Source organism: Miniopterus natalensis, chromosome 6, assembly GCF_054644295.1.
Source record: "Miniopterus natalensis isolate mMinNat1 chromosome 6, mMinNat1.hap1, whole genome shotgun sequence".
Lineage (NCBI taxonomy): Eukaryota > Metazoa > Chordata > Mammalia > Chiroptera > Miniopteridae > Miniopterus > Miniopterus natalensis.
The window spans coordinates 25613759-25635680 of NC_142086.1; the positions used below are offsets into that span (position 1 = coordinate 25613759).

At 36.1% G+C, this 21922-nt stretch overlaps 1 protein-coding gene across 1 annotated transcript in view; it reads left to right on the plus strand.

Annotated features, from left to right (window-relative positions):
- Positions 1-316: 316 nt before the first annotated feature.
- The window catches only part of EPHA6 (EPH receptor A6), a 771763-nt gene continuing 750157 nt past the window's right edge, over positions 317-21922 (plus strand). Inside the window, exon 1 of the mRNA XM_087818112.1 lies at positions 317-698. Within this exon, the coding sequence (XP_087674238.1) occupies positions 317-698 (382 nt within the window). The remainder of the gene's footprint in view (positions 699-21922) is intronic.

The window sequence follows — 21922 nt, forward strand, 5'->3', positions numbered from 1 at the left end:
AGCTCCCCGGCTGGCTCGGGCCCCCCGCGGCCGCACGTCCCTCGCTCGGCTCGCCCCGCACAGGCCCGAGGAAAGTTCCCGCGGCCCCCGCGCGGGCTGCCGGCCGCCGCGCCTCCCCCCCGCGGCTCCGCGAGCGCACGCCCGGCCCGGAGAGGCGCGCGGGCCGCTGCCCCGGCGGTCCCGCCCCCGTCCCCGCCGCGAGGCGCCCGCCCCCGCCCCCCGCTCCCCGCCCCCGAACCACAGCCCGAGCTCGCTCCTGCGCGCGCGCTCCCAGGCCCGAGCGAACAGTCCTCGCGCGAGCGGGACGCGGCGGTGGATGCGATTCCGCTCGCCGCCGGCCGCCGGGAGCTCCCTGGCGCCGCGGGCAGCGCCCGCCCCCGACGCGGCTGCGCCCGCCCCCGGGCAGCCTGGACCCTCGTGCCCTGCGCTCGGGGCCTCGCGCGGGGGGCGCCCCGGGACACCCCCTGCGGGCCGGGTGGAGGAGGAAGCGGAGGAGGAAGAAGACGTGGACCCGGCCCTCTGCCCTGCACGGAGCACCTGGCCGCGCGGCTGCCGCTTCTCTCTAAGGGGGAGCCGCGGCGAGCGGGGGACAGCCATGGGGGGCTGCGAAGTCCGCGAATTTCTCTTGCAATTAGGTTTCTTCTTGCCTCTGCTGACAGTTTGGCCGGGAGACTGCAGTCACGTCTCGAGCAACCAAGGTAGGGGCCGGGGCGGAGGGGCGGGGGGCGGAGGGGCGGGAGCTCGCGGACCCCGCGCCCTGGCGGCCGGCGCGCGGGTCGCCTCGCGCAGGTAACTTCTTCCCGGGATAGGCTGCTCTTGGCTCGCGCCCCGAGGGCTCCAAGAGGTGCCCCTCACCAGAGCTCCCTGTCCGCCTTGCCTGGCACCCGCGACCTGACCAGCTGCGGTCCCTGCAGCCTCCAAATGTCTTTAAAGGGACGCGTGAGCCTCAGGCGCAGCCGGGTGCCCCGCTGGCGGCCGCGGGCTGCTCCGGGCGGCGCGGTCTCCGCGGGAGGCCGGTCTCCCCGGCGCGGGCCTCCCGGAGACTCGCGCTCTGGCGCCCGCCCCCCCTGGGTAGCGCGCAGGGGCTCGCGCGGCTTCGGGGAAGCGCAGCGCGGCCGCTCCGCCGGTGACCGGTAACCGCGCCTCTGCCCCGGCGCCCCGCCGCCCTCGCGCCTCCGCGGCCGGCCCCTTGCCCCGTGCGGACCGCGTGTGACGGACTCGGTGGAAACCATGCCCAGACCAGACGCCCGCAGATCCGTGTCTGCGGTTTCCCGTTTCTCGTGAGCCAGGACATGGAGGGAGATAAGCAAACGATAGGTGTGAACATCCAAGTTGTGAACACGCGTCCCCACATCCAGCCTCGGCGGCTCGCCCGGGAGGAAGACTGTTTCCCTGGGTGACGTGGACAGTGTGTGGCGAGCGGGAGTCAGGCTCACAGAATGGGAAGCACTTAGAGTTTCTGAATTCTCTCTCTTCGTCTGCTCAAACAGTCTTTATGAGACATAGCTCATTGGATCTGCTATGATTTTTTTTTTTTAAAGAGCTATAAAAATATCACCTGCATAATCTAAAGACCCTCTTAGGCTCAGCAGCGAACAGCCATAAAAGTTTTCCAGCGTGTACCTGGCTGGATGCGCTCATGGGCAGTGTGAGGCCCACGGATATGTCACCGGTGAGGCCACACGGTTCTAAAGACTTCAGTTATAAAACTTGAATTATTTAACACACAAGGCCTCGGAGTAATTTGCAGATATAAAAATGGAGGTCAGATGACATAAGAGGGTGCACACTTTTGCGGGGGTAAGAAGGTTGGGAGAGAAGACAAGTGAAACAACACAGCTTTCTTTTTTTCATAAGCATAGATGACCATTTAATTTTATTTAGACAGATCCAGAGTCAATAGTCGATTGTTCTCATTTATACAGTTCATATTTTTGGCATGTTTTCCTAAACATTTCCGTTTTTGTTTTTCTGTTTTTTACCTGCCGGGTTGCAGTCACAAATGCATATGTAAATTTGGAAATCAGGCACAGCGTTGGTGACTTTGAAGATGTACCACATGATAAGTGCCCCCTGTAGTGCCATGCTCTCCTGTGGCTTGTGGTGGTGTGTACCTTCAGGCACATCCCCTCGTTTGGTTTTAAGGGCTATTGGCACTCAATAGCGAAGGGATGGTAACTGAATCCACCTGTGCAAATATAGATTGTTAAAAATAATGTAATTATTTACCTGGTCTTTTTATATTTTAAGGAGAGAAAAATAACTTTTAATAATTGGAAAATCAGACATTTCGGTTGTACTCTATGTTAGTATGTAGGGCTACTAAAAAAGATGTATACTTTGAGAGTCAGGTTTATTAGAAGTATTTAAAAGTTATTTCCATGCAGTGGTTTCCCTCAGTCAACATTTATTTATTCATTAAATGCCTTCGAGACACCAGTAACCACCCTAGGCTCTTAAAGATACTAACGTAAATAAGACACATATCTGAATCCGCACATGACTAACGTGCCATTCTACCAAAATATGTCAGGTGTTAAAGCATGACCTTTCAGATAATTATGTTAAATTAAAGGCATAGAAGAGTTACTTGTTAACCTCTTGCAGTCATTTTTATTTGTTCATCTATTATAAGGACTTTCCTATACTTTTAAAAGACATTGCACCTACAGTGTTTACCAAATATATATAATTTATGTGTGTTTTTATCAGTTAGCTCAACTTCATGTTAATAAATGAGTATTACTCAGTTTAGCCATCAGTTTAATGATCAGGATCATTAAAGACAGTCTACTAAAGCTCTTAATTTGAATTTCTGTTAATATACTAAAAATGCAGGCTATGCATAAGATTACACTTGGATAAAATAGTACCTAAAGGCGAAGTTGGGTGAAATTTAGTGGAGTTTCTCAAAAGTGTAGATTAAAGAGAATGTATGCTCAGAGTTTTTCATCAGATGTAAGTGGTTGCTTATAAAATGCTTTTACATCCTAAGTCACAGTGATTAGAAAGTATGCCTTATAATACCTTGGAATAACTTTCAAATACTGAAGTGATTATACTAATAGTTAATAAAATCTCAAACTTCAAAATGTTATTCTTATGAACACTTTGGGCGTATTTTCTTAATTTTTGGTTTCATAGATAGCATGAATCAAAGTACAGCTTACCAATTTTTAAACATTGAAAACATGGGACATTACAGAATTACAGTATGTATATAATGTAGAAAGATTGATGTAAAATATAAATTAGATTTCTAATACACATAATAAATATCAGTGATATGATTAATAGTCAATTTCAAGGAAATGGTGTTCATTTTCCTAGTAAATTTTCATCTTAAGAGCTAATGGAATCATGTTTTATGTTTAAAATTTGTTATTTTATGAAGGGTAAAATTTAATTTTTATATTACTTGCTTTCTGATTAAGGATATTAACAAAATAAAATTTTTAATGTTATCTGTTTTTACCAAATTATATGAAATTCTTCATGATTAAGATGAATGGATTCACTCTCTTCTCCCCACCCTAGTTTTCCATACTTAGACTAGGTAAGATAATGATAATGGCAACAAAGTGAACTATCTTATTTTTAACTGGGTGCTTAACATGGTGCTAAGAGTAACTTGACTATAGGAAGCAATCTTTCCTCTTGCCTTGCTGTGAAGCCGTGCACTATAAAGATGAAATAAATCAATTTGACTCTGTCTTCCTATTACCCAACCTCCTTGAATTGATCAGAAACTAGTGTTGCTTCCTAGATCACTCTGTTTAGTAGTGAAAGGTGAAAGCATAATCTGTATTCATACTACTATTATTCTAATAATTCTCTCTGTATTTAAGGTCTCAGGTTTTTGGTGTTTGTTTTTTTTTAAATATATCTTTATTGATTTCAGAGACAGGAATGGAGAGGGAGAGAGACAGACAGAAACATCAATGATGAGAGAGTCATTAATCGGCTGCCTCCTGCACACCCCCAACTGCGGATGGAGCCCAAAATCCAGGCATGTGCCCTGACCGGGAATCGAACCCCGATCTCCTGGATCCTGGGTTGATGCTCAACGGCTGAGCCAATCCCGGCCGGGCAAGGTCTCAGTTTTTATTTAGGTGTTGGCAATTTTTATTTTAAAATAACACATTTTGTCTTCTAATATGTATAAACTTTCATCTGTGCTACTGACACTTAGGTCACTCTAAATCACGGTCTTGTTGCGTATGTAAGTAACTACGTATATCAGTTATAGTGGTTAGAAGCCACCAGGGGTCCATTTACTCAAAGATTACTCTGACTTAGCAAATAGTACTGTATAGCCTGAAAGAGTTGATGCATCTCTCAGGGTGTGGCTTATTTTCCAAAAATCATCAATCAGATACTCAAGTAATTCATTAAATCAAAATATGGCTTGGATCAAGAATGTAGTGAGCTTATTTTACTACCAAGATTGTGTGAATTCCCCCCCTCCCCGGGAATTCGGTGACCAGTGAAGCAAGCAAAAACAGTAGTCTGACTTGTTAGTTTCATTGAATTTATTGCTTTGTATGAATTGAGTGTAAAATTCACTAAGTTGCATGCGAATATAAGTGAACATACCTGAACAGAAAAATACCTGCTTAATAAAATTTGTAGTCTAAAATTAAACTGCTGTAAGTATTGTTCACAAATTATAAAACCGGATATTGTTCTCATAGTAAGTGAAAGGGAGGAATTGAAATCTTTTTTTGAGAAAGTTCAAGAGTGACCTTTACTGAAAATATTTTAAAAAATGTTTAATAAGGGAAACTGGATGATTTACAAAGAATATTTCTAAAAGAATTTCACTTAGATAAAATTCATTTACAGGGATAAACTATTCATAGTTGTAAAGGTACAGAAGATTTTAATCACATGCCTTCATATGATTAAAAACAACCTGGAATGTAATTTTATTATACATTTACAAATTAAAATAAATAATTGTGTAATTCGTTGTTTTGATTAGTATTTGAAGTAGAAAGATAAATGTCATTAATATGCATTGATCATATAAGTGTTGTTTTCTCTGGGTTTGGGATAAGACTCTATCTAAAAACTTCTTGCAAAAATGTTATACATTGTTCTTTAAGGATCTCTTCTTCAAAGGAGAAGTAACACGAGTAAAGCATTTTTATTTGGATTTTCCTAAGAGGGAAAATATATATCTAATGGTACAAGACAAAATTAATGTTTAAATTACGTATTTTTACTGTTTTTATATTGTGAAACTTTTCTATAAAGAACTCATCTTACTTTTATGTTAAAAAGTTAAACATGAAGAAATATATTAGAGTAGAAATTTTTGTTTCTTCACTAATCATTGCAAGTATAAACTACTGAAGTACAAAAGGCATCATAGATTTCTTGTATTTCCATCTACCAATCCTCTTTCCCTATCACAGGCATCATCTCTCAGTCATGCTCTTTCTCTCTTCACACACACGAGTACTTCGAACTGTGTACTCCATTTGTCCCAAATGGCAAAAGACTAGGTCCTGTTTCACACTGTCTATCAAGCAAACCCCTATAGTAATTTTAAGCAATTTTCATTTTAAGCACATTATGGCTAGTGAGTAAAGAGATTGGAAGATGGCAAGAGTAGAATTAGGAGTCTATTGAGATTGTTTAGGAGAGAGGTTATGGTGGCTTGGCCTGGATTAGTGGAGATGTAGAGATAATAGATTTGAGATATATTTTGGAGGTTTATGGGACTACCTTATCCGTACAGAGAAATAAATGTAGATATTTAACATTTAAATCATTTTTTTCTCTTGGGGCCCAAATACGTTTTTCAGTGCTCCCCACAAAAATGAACTTGCTATGTAATTATTGGTAATAAATAGGGCATAAAAGGAGTGGGGTGAGTTGTCCATTTTCCACTTTATGTAGCTCAGACCCTGATTTAAAATATAGTCTTCATATACAGTTCTGCTATTTTAAACTGTTGTACAAAATGTACATTCATTGGATCAAAAAATGCAATTTTTTAATGCATTTCTCACTTGGTAATGTTCCCTCTATAGTTAGATATTTTTCAGAATGGATAATGGCATAAGTGAGTGGGGACATCTTCACAATGCAATATAGCAATATAACAGAGCCTAGTTTTTAGCTAACAAGGAGTAATATTTGGAAGTTTGGCTCATGCACCAGTTTTATTCATCTCTATTACGGTCAGATTACTGTTATTAAAAACAAAAAATCTAGGTGATACTAGATATAAAATAGGTGTGTTTTCAGATATTTTTCATTAGTCTTCTTTCCTCTCTGCATTTGTTTAAATGAAAAGAAACAAAGGTTCAGAAAGCATGTAAGAGACCAAGAAAATGAGATTTGGGGATATATGATGTTTTGGTAACCAGGACAAAGGAAGAAACCATTAGGTTTTCCACTAAATAATAGTAAATTGCATGTAATTTAAAAAATTTCCCTGACCAGTTAATTATTCATTACTTTGAGTTGTCTTTAATAGTACTATAGGAATGCAATTATTAAATATATAGAACAACAGTCATATATACTTAGTGTATATTTAGAAAATTCATACTCTGGAGATGCTTCATTTAAACATTTCCAAATATTCTTAAATATATATTCAAACATAGTAAATCTTACAGTCTGGTGCTTAGAATGTTCTGGAAAAATACTACTTGTATTGTTATTTCCTTTGATAAAAATTATGACTTCTTATAGGTATACAATTTTAGTTTTCAATAACAAATATTCTTAAACTGAATGAAGCCATTCATTCTTTTAATAGATATTTATTGAAGGCCTACTGTTTTAAAGGAAGTGTATTGACCATATGTAAGGGTTCAAGGAGAACTTTCCTTCCCAGAATATATGATCCAATGAAGAGTTTCCAGTCTCCTTCCAGATCTGACAGGAAAATTTTGTTTTCTTAAAATTAGATTTAAAATCAATGAGAAAAAGTTAAAAAACACATTCTAAAAATATGATAATATATAACAGTACTGGTGATCAGCCCTCATAAAGTATTTAGGTACCATTTCTTTGAAGGTAATATCTGTTATTTCATTACATTTTATCTCAGAGTAAAAATAAGGCCCTCAGCAATCACATATTAAGCATCTTCCTTGTGTTTGCTTGGTTCTTAGGCTACAACAATGATTATCTTACAGTCTCTGTTCTTTAGAAATTGACCCTGCTCTGTTGATGTTATATATCTTTGAGTGGTTGATGTTTACTCTTTAATTTCTTGATTTTTATAAGATGATCAATTTTATAGTAAATTAGACTATGTGGAAGAGAAGGAGTAAAGAAACATTATCAACCTTTTTATGTGTTTTATTTGTAAAATTGATTTGTCTAATGTTTACAGATGGGCATACATTCTATTTAATTACATGAACAGAAAACATAAATATGCATTTTAAAAACATTCATGTGTAGAAATAAATATTTCACATAGGTAATGGCATTCCGTGGACTGACATGTGGAGTGAACTTTTGTTTAAAGAATATTAGATTGGCTTATTTTGTTTTTTTTAAGGTGTGTTAATTATTAAAAAGAGTAATTCATATTGAAAGTGCAAATTTCCAGTTTCAAATACTAGCAAATGTATACCTTTTAATTGAGCTTTGCAGTGAGAATTTTGATGAAAGTGTGTATTTTCAGTACATGTCCTGAAAAATACATTCAGCTACTTTCCTAAGATACTGTTGAGTTATCTGGCCATTGGCCTGTTTGATGACCCGTACTTGGTGGATATGATTGAAAACTCATAGCTTTTCCTTCTATTTTATTTCATACCTTCAGGTGTTAAAGTCATGTTCACTTTATTTTTAGAGTTATTTTTTCCCTTTTAATTAAATGTATTGAGGTGACATTAGTTAATAAGATTATATAGGTTTCAACTGTACATTTCAATGATACATGATCTGTATATTGCATCATGTGCCCACCATCCAGTCAGATCATTTCTATCACCATATAGTTGACCCTTTACTACCCCCACAACCCCTTTCCCTCTGGTGATCACTATACTGCTGTTTGCGTCTATGAGTTTTGTTTGTCTTTCTTGTTTGTTCATTTGTTGCTTTCAGGTTTATAGCCAACATATGAGTGAAATAATATGGTTTTCAACTTTTTCTGTCTCACTTATTTATTATGTATGATATTCGCAAGGTCCCTCTGTGTTGTTGCAAATGGCAGTATTTCATCTTTTCTCATAGTTGAGTAGTATTCCGTTGTGTACATGTACCACATCTTCTTTATACAGTCATCTGTCAAAGGATCTTCAGTTGTTTCCATGTCCTGGCCACCATGAATAATGCTGCAGCTAACATAAAAATGCATCTGTCTTTATGAATAAATGTTTTAAAATTTTTTGGTAGGTACCCAGGAGAGGTGTTGCTGGATCATATGGTAACTCTATTCTTAATTTTTTGAGGAACCTTCCTACTGTTTTCCCTAATGGCTGTATACCAGTTTACATTCCCACCAGCAGTATGAGAGGGTTCCTTTTTTTGTACAACCTCTCCAACATTTGTTATTGCTTGTCTTGTTGATAATAGCCATTCCAACAGTTGTGACATGGCTTATATCATTTTAGTTTGATTCCTATTTCCCTAATAGCTAGTGAAGTTGAGCATCTTTTCATATATCTGTTGGCGATTTGTAAATCTTCTTGGGAGATGTCTGTTCAGGTCCTCTGCCCACTTTTTAATTGGATTGTTTGTTTGTTTGGTGTTGAGTTGTATGAGTTCTTTGTATATTTTGGTTATTAACCCCCTCTTGGAGCTGTTGTTTGCAAATATCTTCTCCCATTTGGTCAGTTGCCTTTTTGTGTTGTGCAGAAGCTTTTTAGTTTGTTATAGTTCCATTCATTTATTTTTGTCTTTACTTCCCTTGCTTTTGGGGTCAAATTCATAAGATCCTCTCTAAGACTAAGGTCCATAAGTTTAGTACCTGTGTTGTCTTCCATGTAATTCATTGTATCAGGTCTTATATTTGGGTATTTGATCCATTTTGTGTTAATTTTTGTATATGGGACAAACAGCAGTCTAGTTTCAATTCTTTTGCATGTGGCTTTCCAGTTTTCCCATCACCATTTATTGGAGAGTCTTTATTTTCTCCATTGTATGTTTTAGGCTCCTTTGTTGAAAATTATTTGCCCATGTACATGTGGTTTTATTTCTGGGCTTTCAATTCTGTTCCATTGGTCTATGTGTCTTTTCTCATGCTTGCTTTTTGATCATAGGAGGTACAAAATAACATATCCTTAGAAACTCCATGTTTAGGAAGTAGAAATAGTTAAGCAATTATTTTCATTATCTCTGTAGGTATCTGGAACAGATAAAAAGTAAGCACTAATGTAAATATATACATAATTTGTTCATTTATTTAATTAATTTACTAATAAATAATTATTCTTTCAGGTTGGCTGTACTATATTATGATACTTATATTTTGTGGAACAAGAGCATTGCAAAGAAAAACATGTTGTTAGATAGACATAGCATGCACTCTCCAGGATAAGGAAACGCACTTACCCACTATTTTAAAAAAAAATCAATGATGTATGGACATTTGCCTACCTGTGATGATTATAATAGGTATATTTGAAGCAACTTAATAAAGAGAAATATTTTATATACTAGGAAATAAAAAGCCATTATATTAATACGTATTCCAAGTAAGAATTATCTAAATTGAAGTGATTACCCCCAAATTTGAATTGTATCTTAATATCACCTTAATTTTTATTTTTAGTGGCAGAAATTTTTTCTTATGTTGCTATAAGATGCTGTTTTAATATTCCTAAAGATACCAGAAATTAAGTGTATAATAAGTGAATTTAGGTAGAGGTCAATGTACTTTATTCTAAAAATTGTTATCTCAGACAACTGAAGTTTATTTTTAAATATGAGATAACTATAAACATACCAAAATGAAAGAAAAATAGGGATAGAAACAAAAGCTGAATTATGGTACTATTTTAAAAATGAGTCTATGTGCCTGGATGAGCATGGCTCAGTGGGTGAGCATAAACCTCAGATCCAGGAGATCACGGTTCAGTTCCGGGCACATGCCTGGGTTGCGGGCTCGAACCCCAGCTGGGGGCATGCAGGAGGCAACTGATTAAGGATGCTCTCATCACTGATGTTTCTCTCTCTCTCTCCTTCTCCCTTTCTCTTTCTGAAATCAGTAAAGATTATATATGTAAAAAAAAATGAGTCTATTTGGTTAAGGAATCTCTTTTGTTATGTTTGTCTAGCAGTATTGTGGGTAGATCCCTTAGTCTCTGCAGGTATAGAAGTGTCCACTCACGACAAACAATCTTAGCACAAACTTAAAAAAAAAAAAAGCACACCAAAAATTTCCTTCCATTGTCCCTCTGGATTTAGAGTATACTCATATAATAGTTATCTGATTTAGTGAATACAAGTGAAAATAATTAGTAGTTGCCATTAAGTGTAACGAGAAATAGCTGAGCAAACAAGTAGAGTGCATTGAACAAAATCATAAGAGTTTTATCAATTTCTAAAAAAAAAAGAATTAAAATCTGTACTTGGTCCACTGGTAAACAGTATCATGCCTGAATGAAAAAAAAAAAAAAAAAAAAAAAAAAAAAGCATGTAATAGCCAGGAAAATTTTAGAATACTAGGACATTTAATGAGGAAAGTTCATTATTATATGCTCAATTTAATGAAGGAGCAATCAGAAAGAGATCTCAGTTTTTAATCAGAAAAAGAAACACAAAATTTCAGAAGTGCATGTTACTGGTATAGCATATTGCTTAGCATGGTTTAAAGTAAAAATTAAGATGCTCCAATTTTACTCAGTGTTATTTTCATGACACTATATTAGGGCAAGAATATACCTATTGTGTAATAACTTACTCTCTTAGAGTGTTATAGTATAATAACTTCATTTTATAGATTAGAAAAGCTATAGATCATCCAGGTTATTAAAACAACCATTTGGTAGTTTGTTTAAAAAATTACATGTGTAAGTGCCTTTGTAACATTCACTATTTTATGGCCAGAAATCTATATATGTATGCATTGTGTTTTAGATTATTCAAGAGCCCTATTACCCAGTAAAATAATTAAAATTTAAGAATTTATTTTAAAGGTTAGTATTCTGAAGGTTTAATATCCTTGTTAAAACTAAGTGACTTTGTTTTTTCCTTAAAAATGTTACTGAATGTTAAAATCAGATTAAATTTGTTAGCCTTTTTTTATTAGAAAGTTCTCATATTTTTATTGCAATGTAGCTATAGTTACCTTTGGGTTTTTTTGTTTGTTCATTTTTATTTTTATCATTTAGATATAAACACTTTATTTCTTAATTTATATGGTTTATTCATGCAATTTCCTAGAATTCTCAAGTTTCTTAAATCGTAAATGTATATTCACCCAATTTTTATATGAAATCTATTAATATCTACTATGTTTTTTTCATTGTGCTTGGCACAGGAAATACAAAGACAGGCCACCACCTGGAATTTCTGAGAGCTTTAGATTTAACTAATGAGGCTGTTTATATGTCAGTGAATAATTAAGCATTATTTTATATATCGAAGCAATACGGATTTAGCTGTTACATAGATAAATTCATATCTATGAACTATTGCTTACAGAGATGAAAATATAAAAGTACTATTCTCAAGGACCTATGAATTGATATATGGAGACACTGAGAATAAATATTCATTCAATATATTCAATATATGATTTGGTGTGATTGCTAGAAATCAAATAAGATTTTCCCCTCTACCCCACCCCACTCCTGACCTTAGGACAATGTTATGAAATAGAAGAGATACAGTTGACAGTTAAACACTACCAATATAGAAAAAGTAAAATGAAGGGAAATAATATAAAATTTTGCAAACAAATAAGCATGTGTTACACATGAGAAATGAAAATGAATCTCACATTTATCAGGATACATCATGGATATATCAAAATAATAAAATAATTAAAATGAATGAGTCTTGCAGAGGCCTTAATTTTTAAGTTACTTTAGTTATTCTGCACTGAAAGATTAAAACTTATTCTGCATATAAATAAAAATAATTATCCAACTGAAAAATATCTTAGCTTGAGCACAACACTTTTAAATAAGTGGTATTACTTGTCTTTTTCATTAAAATTTTTATCATATTCTTTAAGAAATAGTATTTCTAATGATGATGGTTGCTTTTAAAAATATAACAACACACAGTCTAAAATTTAATGGATTATATGTTTTGCCTACTGATGTTTACCTATAGTTGAAGGTAAAATTGGCAATATCTGTGTGGTTTACATTATACATTAGCTTAAAGGTTAAAAATGTTTTTATAGCCCTAGCTGGTTTGGCTTAGTGGTTAGTGTTGGCCCTCAGACCGAAGGGCTCTGGGTTTGATTCCTGCCCAGGGTACATGCCTCAGTTGCAGGCTCGATCCCCTGCCCCGGTCTGGGAGAGTACAGGAGGCAACCAATTGATGTGTCTCTCTCACATTGGTTTCTCTCTCCCTCTCTCTCTCTCCGTCCTTCCCTCTCACTCTTTCTGAAAAGTAATGGAAAAAATATCCTCAGGTGAGAATTAAAAAAAAGATTTCTATAGTTTCCTTGTCATCTTCTAACATGTTAATTTCTTGTTTATTGCGATTCTCTCTGTCTTAAATCTATTAAATATTTGTTCTTAGCAGTGTTTGATAACTCTGAAATTGCTGGTATTCTTTAATATTTATCTTGGTAAATTACTATTTGATAGATCCTGTATTTTATGCTTGAGAATTGTGCTTGTAGAAGCACAGACAGACAGAAATTGCTGCCAGAATTTGGTATTTTTAAACACAGAAAAATCAATAGCAGATTATCCATGACTAGCTGTTGACATTTAAATTTGTACATTTAGAATGTCACAAAGCACTGAAAACTATCAATTTAGTTTCTAAAATACAGTAATATTCTCATTTTCAAATCCATCATTTTATGGCCCTCCTTCTTTCTCTGATATAAATATGTTTTTTAAAAAAATTAATTGAAATAATTACAGGTCTTTTGAAAAACTGGACTTTAAATGGTTAATTAATTGAAAAAAATTACAGCTCTGCCAGTTAACCTAATAGATTGCTCATCTCTTTGCCTGCCTCTAGGTTTGTTGTTGTTATTGTCATTATTATAACATCCTAGTGCAGGTATTCTTTCTAACTTATGAAAATATATATATAAGATATATTAATGTATTGATATATTTCTCTTTTAATCACTATATAATACCTAGAATATGGTTGTTTATTGCTATGTGATAAAATAATTTTAATTCCATGCCAGACTATTTATATATATGTCTTTAAAGTATTTTCGTCCACAGCAGATGATTTACCTAGGCTGCCAGAATCTGTTGTTGCCACACCTTACTAGATTGGTGATGTTTTCTGAGGTTTTATATTTGAATTATGAAAGGTTATGATTTTATATACACCCCACTGCAGACACATGACACGATATGAATCCTGTTCTTCAAATGCACCACTTGCTTGTTTGGAAGTTCTGCTTCTGATTTGGCACCAGATCTAGGAAGCTTATATGGTACCTACAAAACTAAAGGAAAAAAACACTAATTTTCTCACATATTTGTCATGATATATTTATTGTCCAAGCCAAGAGTATTTAGTTCAGTGCAGCTGCTTTCAAATTCTGGCTTTAATGTTTGCCCTTAATTCTATTCCCGTGCAAAAGTAGGGAATATGTCATGTGAATTGGACATTTTTAATTTATATCTTAAGTTGGAAAGATTATGATTTTTGCTTTTCTTATAACATAAGTTCTTTATATACTGCTTACATGTGTCATGTTAATTCAAGTGTTTTCCCCAAGTTGTCTTTTAATATATTACTGTTTGGATATCACAGTTGACTTCAGCCTCCACATTTTTGCACTTGTCATTTCTCCTCCCTCTTGAGATTTACTTCTGAAGATTCATGCTCATACACACATTGATGAATAGGCAGTTGGGAAATAAAATGTCCCCAATCACTCCAATACTACTATACTAATGATAAACTCCCTGCCAAAGGTCAGTTGTGGAACTGCAATAAATAGAACTTATTCTGAAGTGGGGTTTATTATCTTCCAATATAAATATATTGTCCCGATCACTTGCCTATTATTTATATGAACAAGAATGGCCGATGCATACCTAGTTATAGGTAGACGAGAGCAGGAGAGAAAGATAGGCTCAAACATAGGAATGTTTACTATTTGGTTAGGAGCCCACACGAGAGCAGGTGCATGTTGCTTTATTGCAAGTGTGACGTTTTCTTGAATCCTTGCACCCATACACAATCTTACAAAATTGTCTGGCTCTGAAAAACTTCTCCCTGGGTGGAAAAAGCTAGAAAGCAGTTGAAAGGGGGTTAAGAATTTGAGTAAGAAGTAAGGCTGAATCTCTGTGAGAGCAAGGATGATTCCTTCTCCAGCTATCATTTCTCAGCACTTAATATTTTTGGAGGAATTATAATTTTATGAAATGATGTCTGTTGATCTTTTCCTCAGCTTATTTTCTTAGTTTTTTGTGTGTAGAGAATCTTTGCACATCCTATTTAACTGTATTTTCTAGATATGTTATGGCCTCAGATTAATATAACATGCCTCAGAGGACACTATGACAGCAAATATTTCTTTTGAAGATGTAAAATATTCTAGAAAGCAATTAAGAAGAATGTTGAAAAATACTCATGCACTTGAATCCATTAATTCCACTTTTGTGAATTTAAACTCTGGAAATGAATTGATAAAGACAGGCCAAGATTTATGTACAGGAATTTTCATCTGAGCCTTATTTTTAAAACTGAAGATTGAAATAAAAGTAAATGCCCCTAAATAGAAAGTCTTTTTAGAAAGATAACTACCGTTATTTGGAAAAGTTTCTCTCTTTTTTTATTCTATTTTGATATATGTTTATTGATTTCAGAGAGAGGAGAGAAGAGGGAGAGAGAGAGAGAAACATCAGTGATGAGAGAGCCGTTATTGATCAGCTGCCTCCTGCACGCCCCCGACTGGGGATCGAGCCCGCAACCTGGGCATGTGCCCTGACCAGGATCTGACTACAGTCTCTTGGATCATAGGTTGCTGCTCAACCGCTGAGCCACGCCCGGCCAGGCTAGATATGTTTCTTAAATGAGGTCATGCATGTGGCATCAACAGGAGTCCCAAATTTCTCTGTTACCAGAGAGTGGAAAAACTTGTTTTGCTACTGAGAGAGAAATCAGAGAGGTGTTAGGAGAACAAGGAAAGAAGGCTTGCAAGAGGAGGAGTCTGATGGAGATTCTGGGATTATTTTAGGGTAGCCAAGAGGATGGTTTAGAAATGATGGTGACTGTTCTGTTTTGAGCTGTTTGTACTACTGAAGTGTTAACCTCCACCCCACCCACCATTGTCACCTCCAAAATTTATCAAACTCTGTTATACTCCAAAAGAATAAGAACATAGAAAAGGGGAGTAAAAATTATCTGAGGAAGGAAAACCAGTTAGACCACCCCCACCTCCCACAAGAAAATTCATGCAGGTATCAGTTTAGCTATTAGGTAAGTAGGGTTTTGCAGAGACTCCCCTCTTAGCGTCATAGGCCATTCAGAACAGCAGCTGGGTCAGGAATTCTGTTGTCATCTGGTCCTAAAATGAGTTCCCAATCTTCAGAGGAGGTAACATGGATCTACCTAACATGACAATATTCCCACACATAATTTACAGAGGGCAAAGAATTGACAAGAAAAAGCAGCATAGTCACCTATGTGTGTGCTTTTTCATATCAGGAAACACAGGTCAAATGTACAGGGGATTTTAGAGGTGCAAAAAGGAAAGTGGTAACTTTAACACTCTTACATGTGCTTGAAACACGCTTGTTCCACCTTCATTTACATAAATGCGTAAAATGGCTTGGCCAGCTTTGCTTCTGAAAATGAGCCCTAGAAATTAGTAGTTTGGCCATAATTTCCAGCCAAAGGGATAAATGGGGGGACTATCTTAGCAAAAGTGAAGGAATAGGGCTCTGTCTACCTTTATCTGCCTTTTTTTTGTGGATAATAAACACTATCTTATGCCCCAACGCCTCTACATAGCTCTGTCATACTGAGCTTTCCAACACATTTTGCAGTGACAGCCCCCAGTCCTTGACTCCCTTTGCTGCTTGATATCATTTGAGATCTGACTTAACATTCTCCCTGATTTTCAGCAACCAGAAGTTTAATTTTGATCATGTGCTATCATTGGCAGATGAATCTCTAGTAAGGGTATAATTTGAATGACAACATTTTCTCTACAAACTGGTTGGAGTCACCAGGGTCAGAAATAGATCCTAAGGCCATGTCATAAACAAAACCTGAGACTCAGATTTTATTTATTGGTTGTGTTTTGGTGGTTGGAAGCCATCCCAGCCCAACTCCGTAATGGCTGTAAAAGAAAGCACACTGTGGCATGCAGACCACTTTATCTTAGGCTAATATGTGCAATCTGTTTATCAAGAATACTTTTGCTTAAAAGTCTTAATAGTTCTTTTTAAAAAATTTGATTGGATCATTGCTTTCACTTTTGGCAAACTTATAAGAAGGGAAAATAAGCCCACATAATACAGAAAGGAAGTAATGCAGTGAAATACAATTATCTCCTTTTAGTCCAGGCAGTTTATTTCCTGTCAGTAACCTGCTCTCAAGCACTGTATGATGCTCCCTTCCTGATAAAATTATACTAGAAATAGCTGAATTAGGAGTCTACATTTTTTAGAAATACTCAAAGGAAAAGAGGTGGTGCCATTTGCTTGCTCTCCTGTTCTTGGAAAGTACTGACAATTTTTAAACATTTTGGTATTCAACAATTAATGTGTGTTTCTTCTGAGAACTGAGTATATGGCAGTACACGGTCCTATAAGAGCTGTCTTCCAGTCTCACGGGGAAATAGAGGAAGCATCTGCTGCTTGTTTTCTTTTCCTTCTCAACATTCAGATTTAAGGATTAAAGTTCCGTGTTAAATACTTATGATTGTAATACATGGGAAATGGAATATATTTGAAATACATTTTGTAAAGCTTGCATTATTGAATTTTGTTTAAAACTTTTAAAAATAGCTTACTTGGCTATTACTGTAGCTCTTAATACATTTCTACCCTGATCTAGTACTTACTATATATCTACACATACACATACACACATACATAACATACATACACACACACAGAATCTGAAACACTATGCTATTTGCTGTATAAACTCGAGTTTCTTTTTACTAGTGTGCAGTGATTTACATAATTTCAAATATCTCATTTCAGTGCTATAATTAAAAGAACTATAAATTTCAAGTGTGAGTACATTTTAATTTTTTCTACTGTATTTCAGGTCATATTGCATTAAGTATTCCAAATATAACAGTTTGAGCCTGTAGTTGTTGGGAAAATCAGTTCTAATTTTAGTTCAAAATAAGTGGATCGCATCTTTGCTTAAAAAGGAAAAACTTGAACATGTTTTACATTCAGCAGTCTTTCCCATTAATGCATATAAAAATGTATCTCTATTGATGGAGGATTTGACATACTAGGAAAAAATAAAGAAAAATGTGGTTTTCAACTGTGTATATTAACTTAATTTTACTACTTTAACTTTTTTATGCCACATCTCTAAGGTGAGTAAAAAGCACCCTTATTTTACTAATGGAGTTTATAGAGACATTAAGTTACTTGGCAAAGCTGATAGGACAAATTAGTCACCACAGAGGAAAAACAAAACAGGTCGTAGGCCTGTTAAATCAGTGTATTTTCTAAATGGGAAAGAAAATTTCAAGCACCACCTAGACTATTAAAAGTGCAAAGATATTAAATTTAATATCTTGAAACACAGTGTGTTTCCTTATAAGTAATGATAATCTGTTTTAAAAGAAAAGAATAATTATTTGGAAAAAAATCTTTATAAAGAAGAATTTGTTTCCTGGACTGTACAACTGTACTTTATTAGAAGTTAATACTCATGACTTTACTATTACCATTGTAATAGTAAGTATTATTGTCATTTTTACTCTCACATTCTTTTTATATATAATTTTTGAGACTATAAGTCTCTTTATTATGTGCTTTTGCTTCTCTGTTTATCATCTGTTTGTTGAAGAATTTATCCTAATATGTTTCAACTTTGTTAAGCACTGTGAAAGCAGCCTTGATTAATGAGCAATAATGATAATTTACGTAACTAATGAGAGGTTGTACAGTTTGAGTCTTCAGCCCCTGACCCTTCTCCATGTGGGCTCCTTTTAATTTTCCCTCAATTCCAATCTAGCATAGCAACTATCAAGTCTTAGTGTCTATAAGAATTTCTGCAGATCTTTTTAAATCATAGTTTGGTTAGTCCTACTACCAATGAGTTGCATATAGTGTTTGAGAGAGAGTGTTCAGAACTGTTCACTTTATTTTTGTGTGTCTATGAGGTGTTTTTTGTTTTTTTCTCAGTCCCTTTATCTTTTTCACCCAGTCCTCAAAACCCCCTCCCTTCGGACAACTGTCAGTCTGTTTTATATATATATATGAGTCCACAGTTAACTGAAATCATATGGTATTTGTCTTTCTCTGACTGGCTTATTTCAGGTCCATCCACACTGTCACAAAAGGTAAAATTTCCTTCTTTTTTTATGGACAAGTAGTATTCTGTTGTGTAGATGTACCCCAGCTGTTTTATCCACTCATCTACTGATGGGCACTGCTTCCAAATCTCGGATATTGTATATAATGCTGCAATGAACAAAGGGGTGCATATATTCTTTGGACTTAGTGTTTTGCTTTTCTTCGGATATATTCCTTAGAACGGTTCACTTTAAAGTAGCACTCTACCTAATTTAGATGACTGAAGAGATACCCATCTGTATCCATTCTGTTTCTTTCTTTATAAGCAGTAGGAATTAAAACTAGCTAAAATAAGCAGAAAATAAATTTATAAGAGATAGGAATCTGGGCAGCACTTGGAATCTAGGCATCAGGAATTAACCATCAGTCTCATTGGGCTGAATTTATTTCAGCCCTTTTCTTCTTGTAATTGTATTACTCAGCTAAAAGTCTCATTCATGCAAGAGTGAGTCTGATTAGCCTAGATTGGGCCATGAACCCCTGCATCATAGAAAGAGTAGGACCTCTTTATTGACAGCCTTTCTTTATGTCATCACTATGTGGGGCAAGTAATTCCTTAAAAATGCTATCACTAAAGCAGTGGTAATAGATGGCCAAAAGCCAGAATGTCTAATTACGATCATGTAATGTAGTCATCTAAATGACTTATTTTAGAATTTTAGCCCTTACCCTAAAAACTCAATTACTAAGTGAATATGACTTTGTCTAATTAGAGTTTATATCATTTGCCAGTCCAGCCCAGGGGATTTAGGCATCACTTTGCTACCACCCTCAATAGAGTATTAGCAATTTAGGAGGCATGTTATAATAGTATCATGAAGCCAGTCTCCCAAAAGGACAGCGTATATTGGCTTTTACCCAAGTACAATTTGGAACGTTCCTTGTTATGATAAAACTCTTACCTTGCAATGTAGAAGACAAGGAAAAGTATACATGGCCTGTAAACTTTTCTTTATAAGAAATTTGACTTACAGTAAATGGCTTATTCTATGTCCAAAATTTCAGTACATTCAAAACATTGTAAAATATTCTGGTCATTCCCATTTGTCTGTTTAACATGAGAACATTTATAACCCAAAATACTGCCCAATATTGATCTAACTTCCATACACAATTATTATGCCGTTAAAAATAAAGTGATTCCTAAACTATAGAACACAACTGATATGCTTCTAAGCCTTGTATTTTTAAAATATTCAGTAACATTTAAGGACTTGGATTATAAGGTTGCCAATGTTTCTTCTTAAAATAATTACTTGTCTGTGTTTCATTTCCCAGAAATTGCTGCCCAAATGCAGTGGCATAAACTCTTGAGTTTTTGAGAGCTTACTTTTGCTGGACACCATCCTAAGTACTTCAGTGGTATATTCAATTATGTAATCCCCACAACAACTTCTAAAGTAAATATTGCCATTACCATCTCCATTTTATACTTGAGGAAATCAGGACATGAAATAGGTTAAGTAACTTAACTACGCTAATGTCCTAGTACAATGTTAAAGGGTATTAATTACAAAGTGTCATGGGTAAGATTATGTTCCCCTAAAATTCATGTTTGAGTCCTAATGCTCAGTACCTCAGAACATGACATTTTTTGGAAATAGAGTAATTGCTGACATAATTTGTTAAGATGAGGTCATACTGCAGTACATTGGGCTACTAATTCAGTACATCTGGTGTCCTGATAAAAAGGGGAAATTTGAACATAGACATGCAGACAGGGAGGATGCTATGTGAAGATGAAGGCAGATATTTGAGTTATGCATTTACAAGCCAAGGAACACCGTAGATTTCCAACACACCACTGGATTCTCCCTCACGGATCTCAAAAGGAACATCTAGGTCTCAGACTTCCAGCCCTCAGAACTGTAAGACAGTAAATACCTGTTGTTCTAAGCCACTTAGTTTGGTACCTTGTTATGGCAGCCCTAGGAAACTAAAACATAGAGTAAGGATTAGGATGTAGGCTTTATGGCTCCAAAGCATTCTTAGCACACTGTGGTGTCTCCCTAAAGGTAAGAGTTTTGAATAAATACATCGTCCCTTACGATGTGAAAGAGATCTAGGCCAAAAAAGCTAATCCAGGCTAAGAGAGCTAATAACATTTTTCTGAAGCTTGAAGTACCTCTTTGCAAGGATGTTGTATGAGAAAGGAGCCTAAAGTACTACTTTCCTTCAAAACTGACAACAAAAGAGAAACAGGAAACTATGACTATAGTTGGATAAAAACATGATCTGAGAATTTAACCATAAATTATAAATTTGTATAAATTAAGTTTATTTAAATATAAAAAATGTGTCTCAATAAATCTCTAGAGAAAGAAAAAATCTTATGGAAGATCTCTGCTACTCCTGTTTGATGACTTAAAAATATCTCAGTTTTCATAGAATGTAACTTTTACATAAACCCCGGCTTTGAATACTAGTGAATTAAACAGAAAAAAAATGTAGTAGAAAAATGGGATTTTTATTACACAAAGACCGTAATGGAGAAATTCTGCATGGCCTTCTGCCTATGGCGTTTTCTAATTAAAACAGACAGCTGTGGAATAAAGGAAGAATCATGCATAACCTAGGTTTTTTTCTGTTCACAAATAAATGCAATGAAAGATGAAATGAGAAGGGAGAGTTAGAAGTAAGTAGGAAGTCCTTAGAAAGTATATTGATACCTCAGTTTTGACATATTAGAAGCAATAATTAAAAGCTCAAAACATCAGTTGCTCTGAACTGCCAAGAATGGAAAGGTAAAAGCCAACTTCCCTTAACTTTTTTTTCTTCTAACTCTAGCAAGTGATTAAAGATAAATTAAAGGGAGCCTTTCGCTTGGATTCAGTAGAGGAAATGATAATTTATAGAGCAGAGATAGCTTACTATTAAAGTTTTGTCAGTAAGGTGCTTGATTTGTATCTCCTTATATTTCTTTAATCTTTACCCTGTTCAGAGCTGCATAATCAAATAGGCCTGGGACTGAATCCCAGCCATATGCCTATTAACAATGAGTTTTTGAGAAAATGGCTTAATATATTGGCCTTTTTTTAATCATCTATAAAATAGCAAAAATAGCACCTCTTTAGTTTTGAGAATTTAGAGATAGAATATATGCAGAGGTACCTGGCCATACAACAATAATATAAAAACATTAATTATATTTAAGGACTTCAGTGCATTATTTCATTTAGTCCCCACATCTGAACTAGGAAGTGGGTCATATTATTTATTCCAGTTCAGCAGCTAAAGAAACTGAGAGAGAGTTTGAGGAATTTGTTCAAGAGCACAATCTT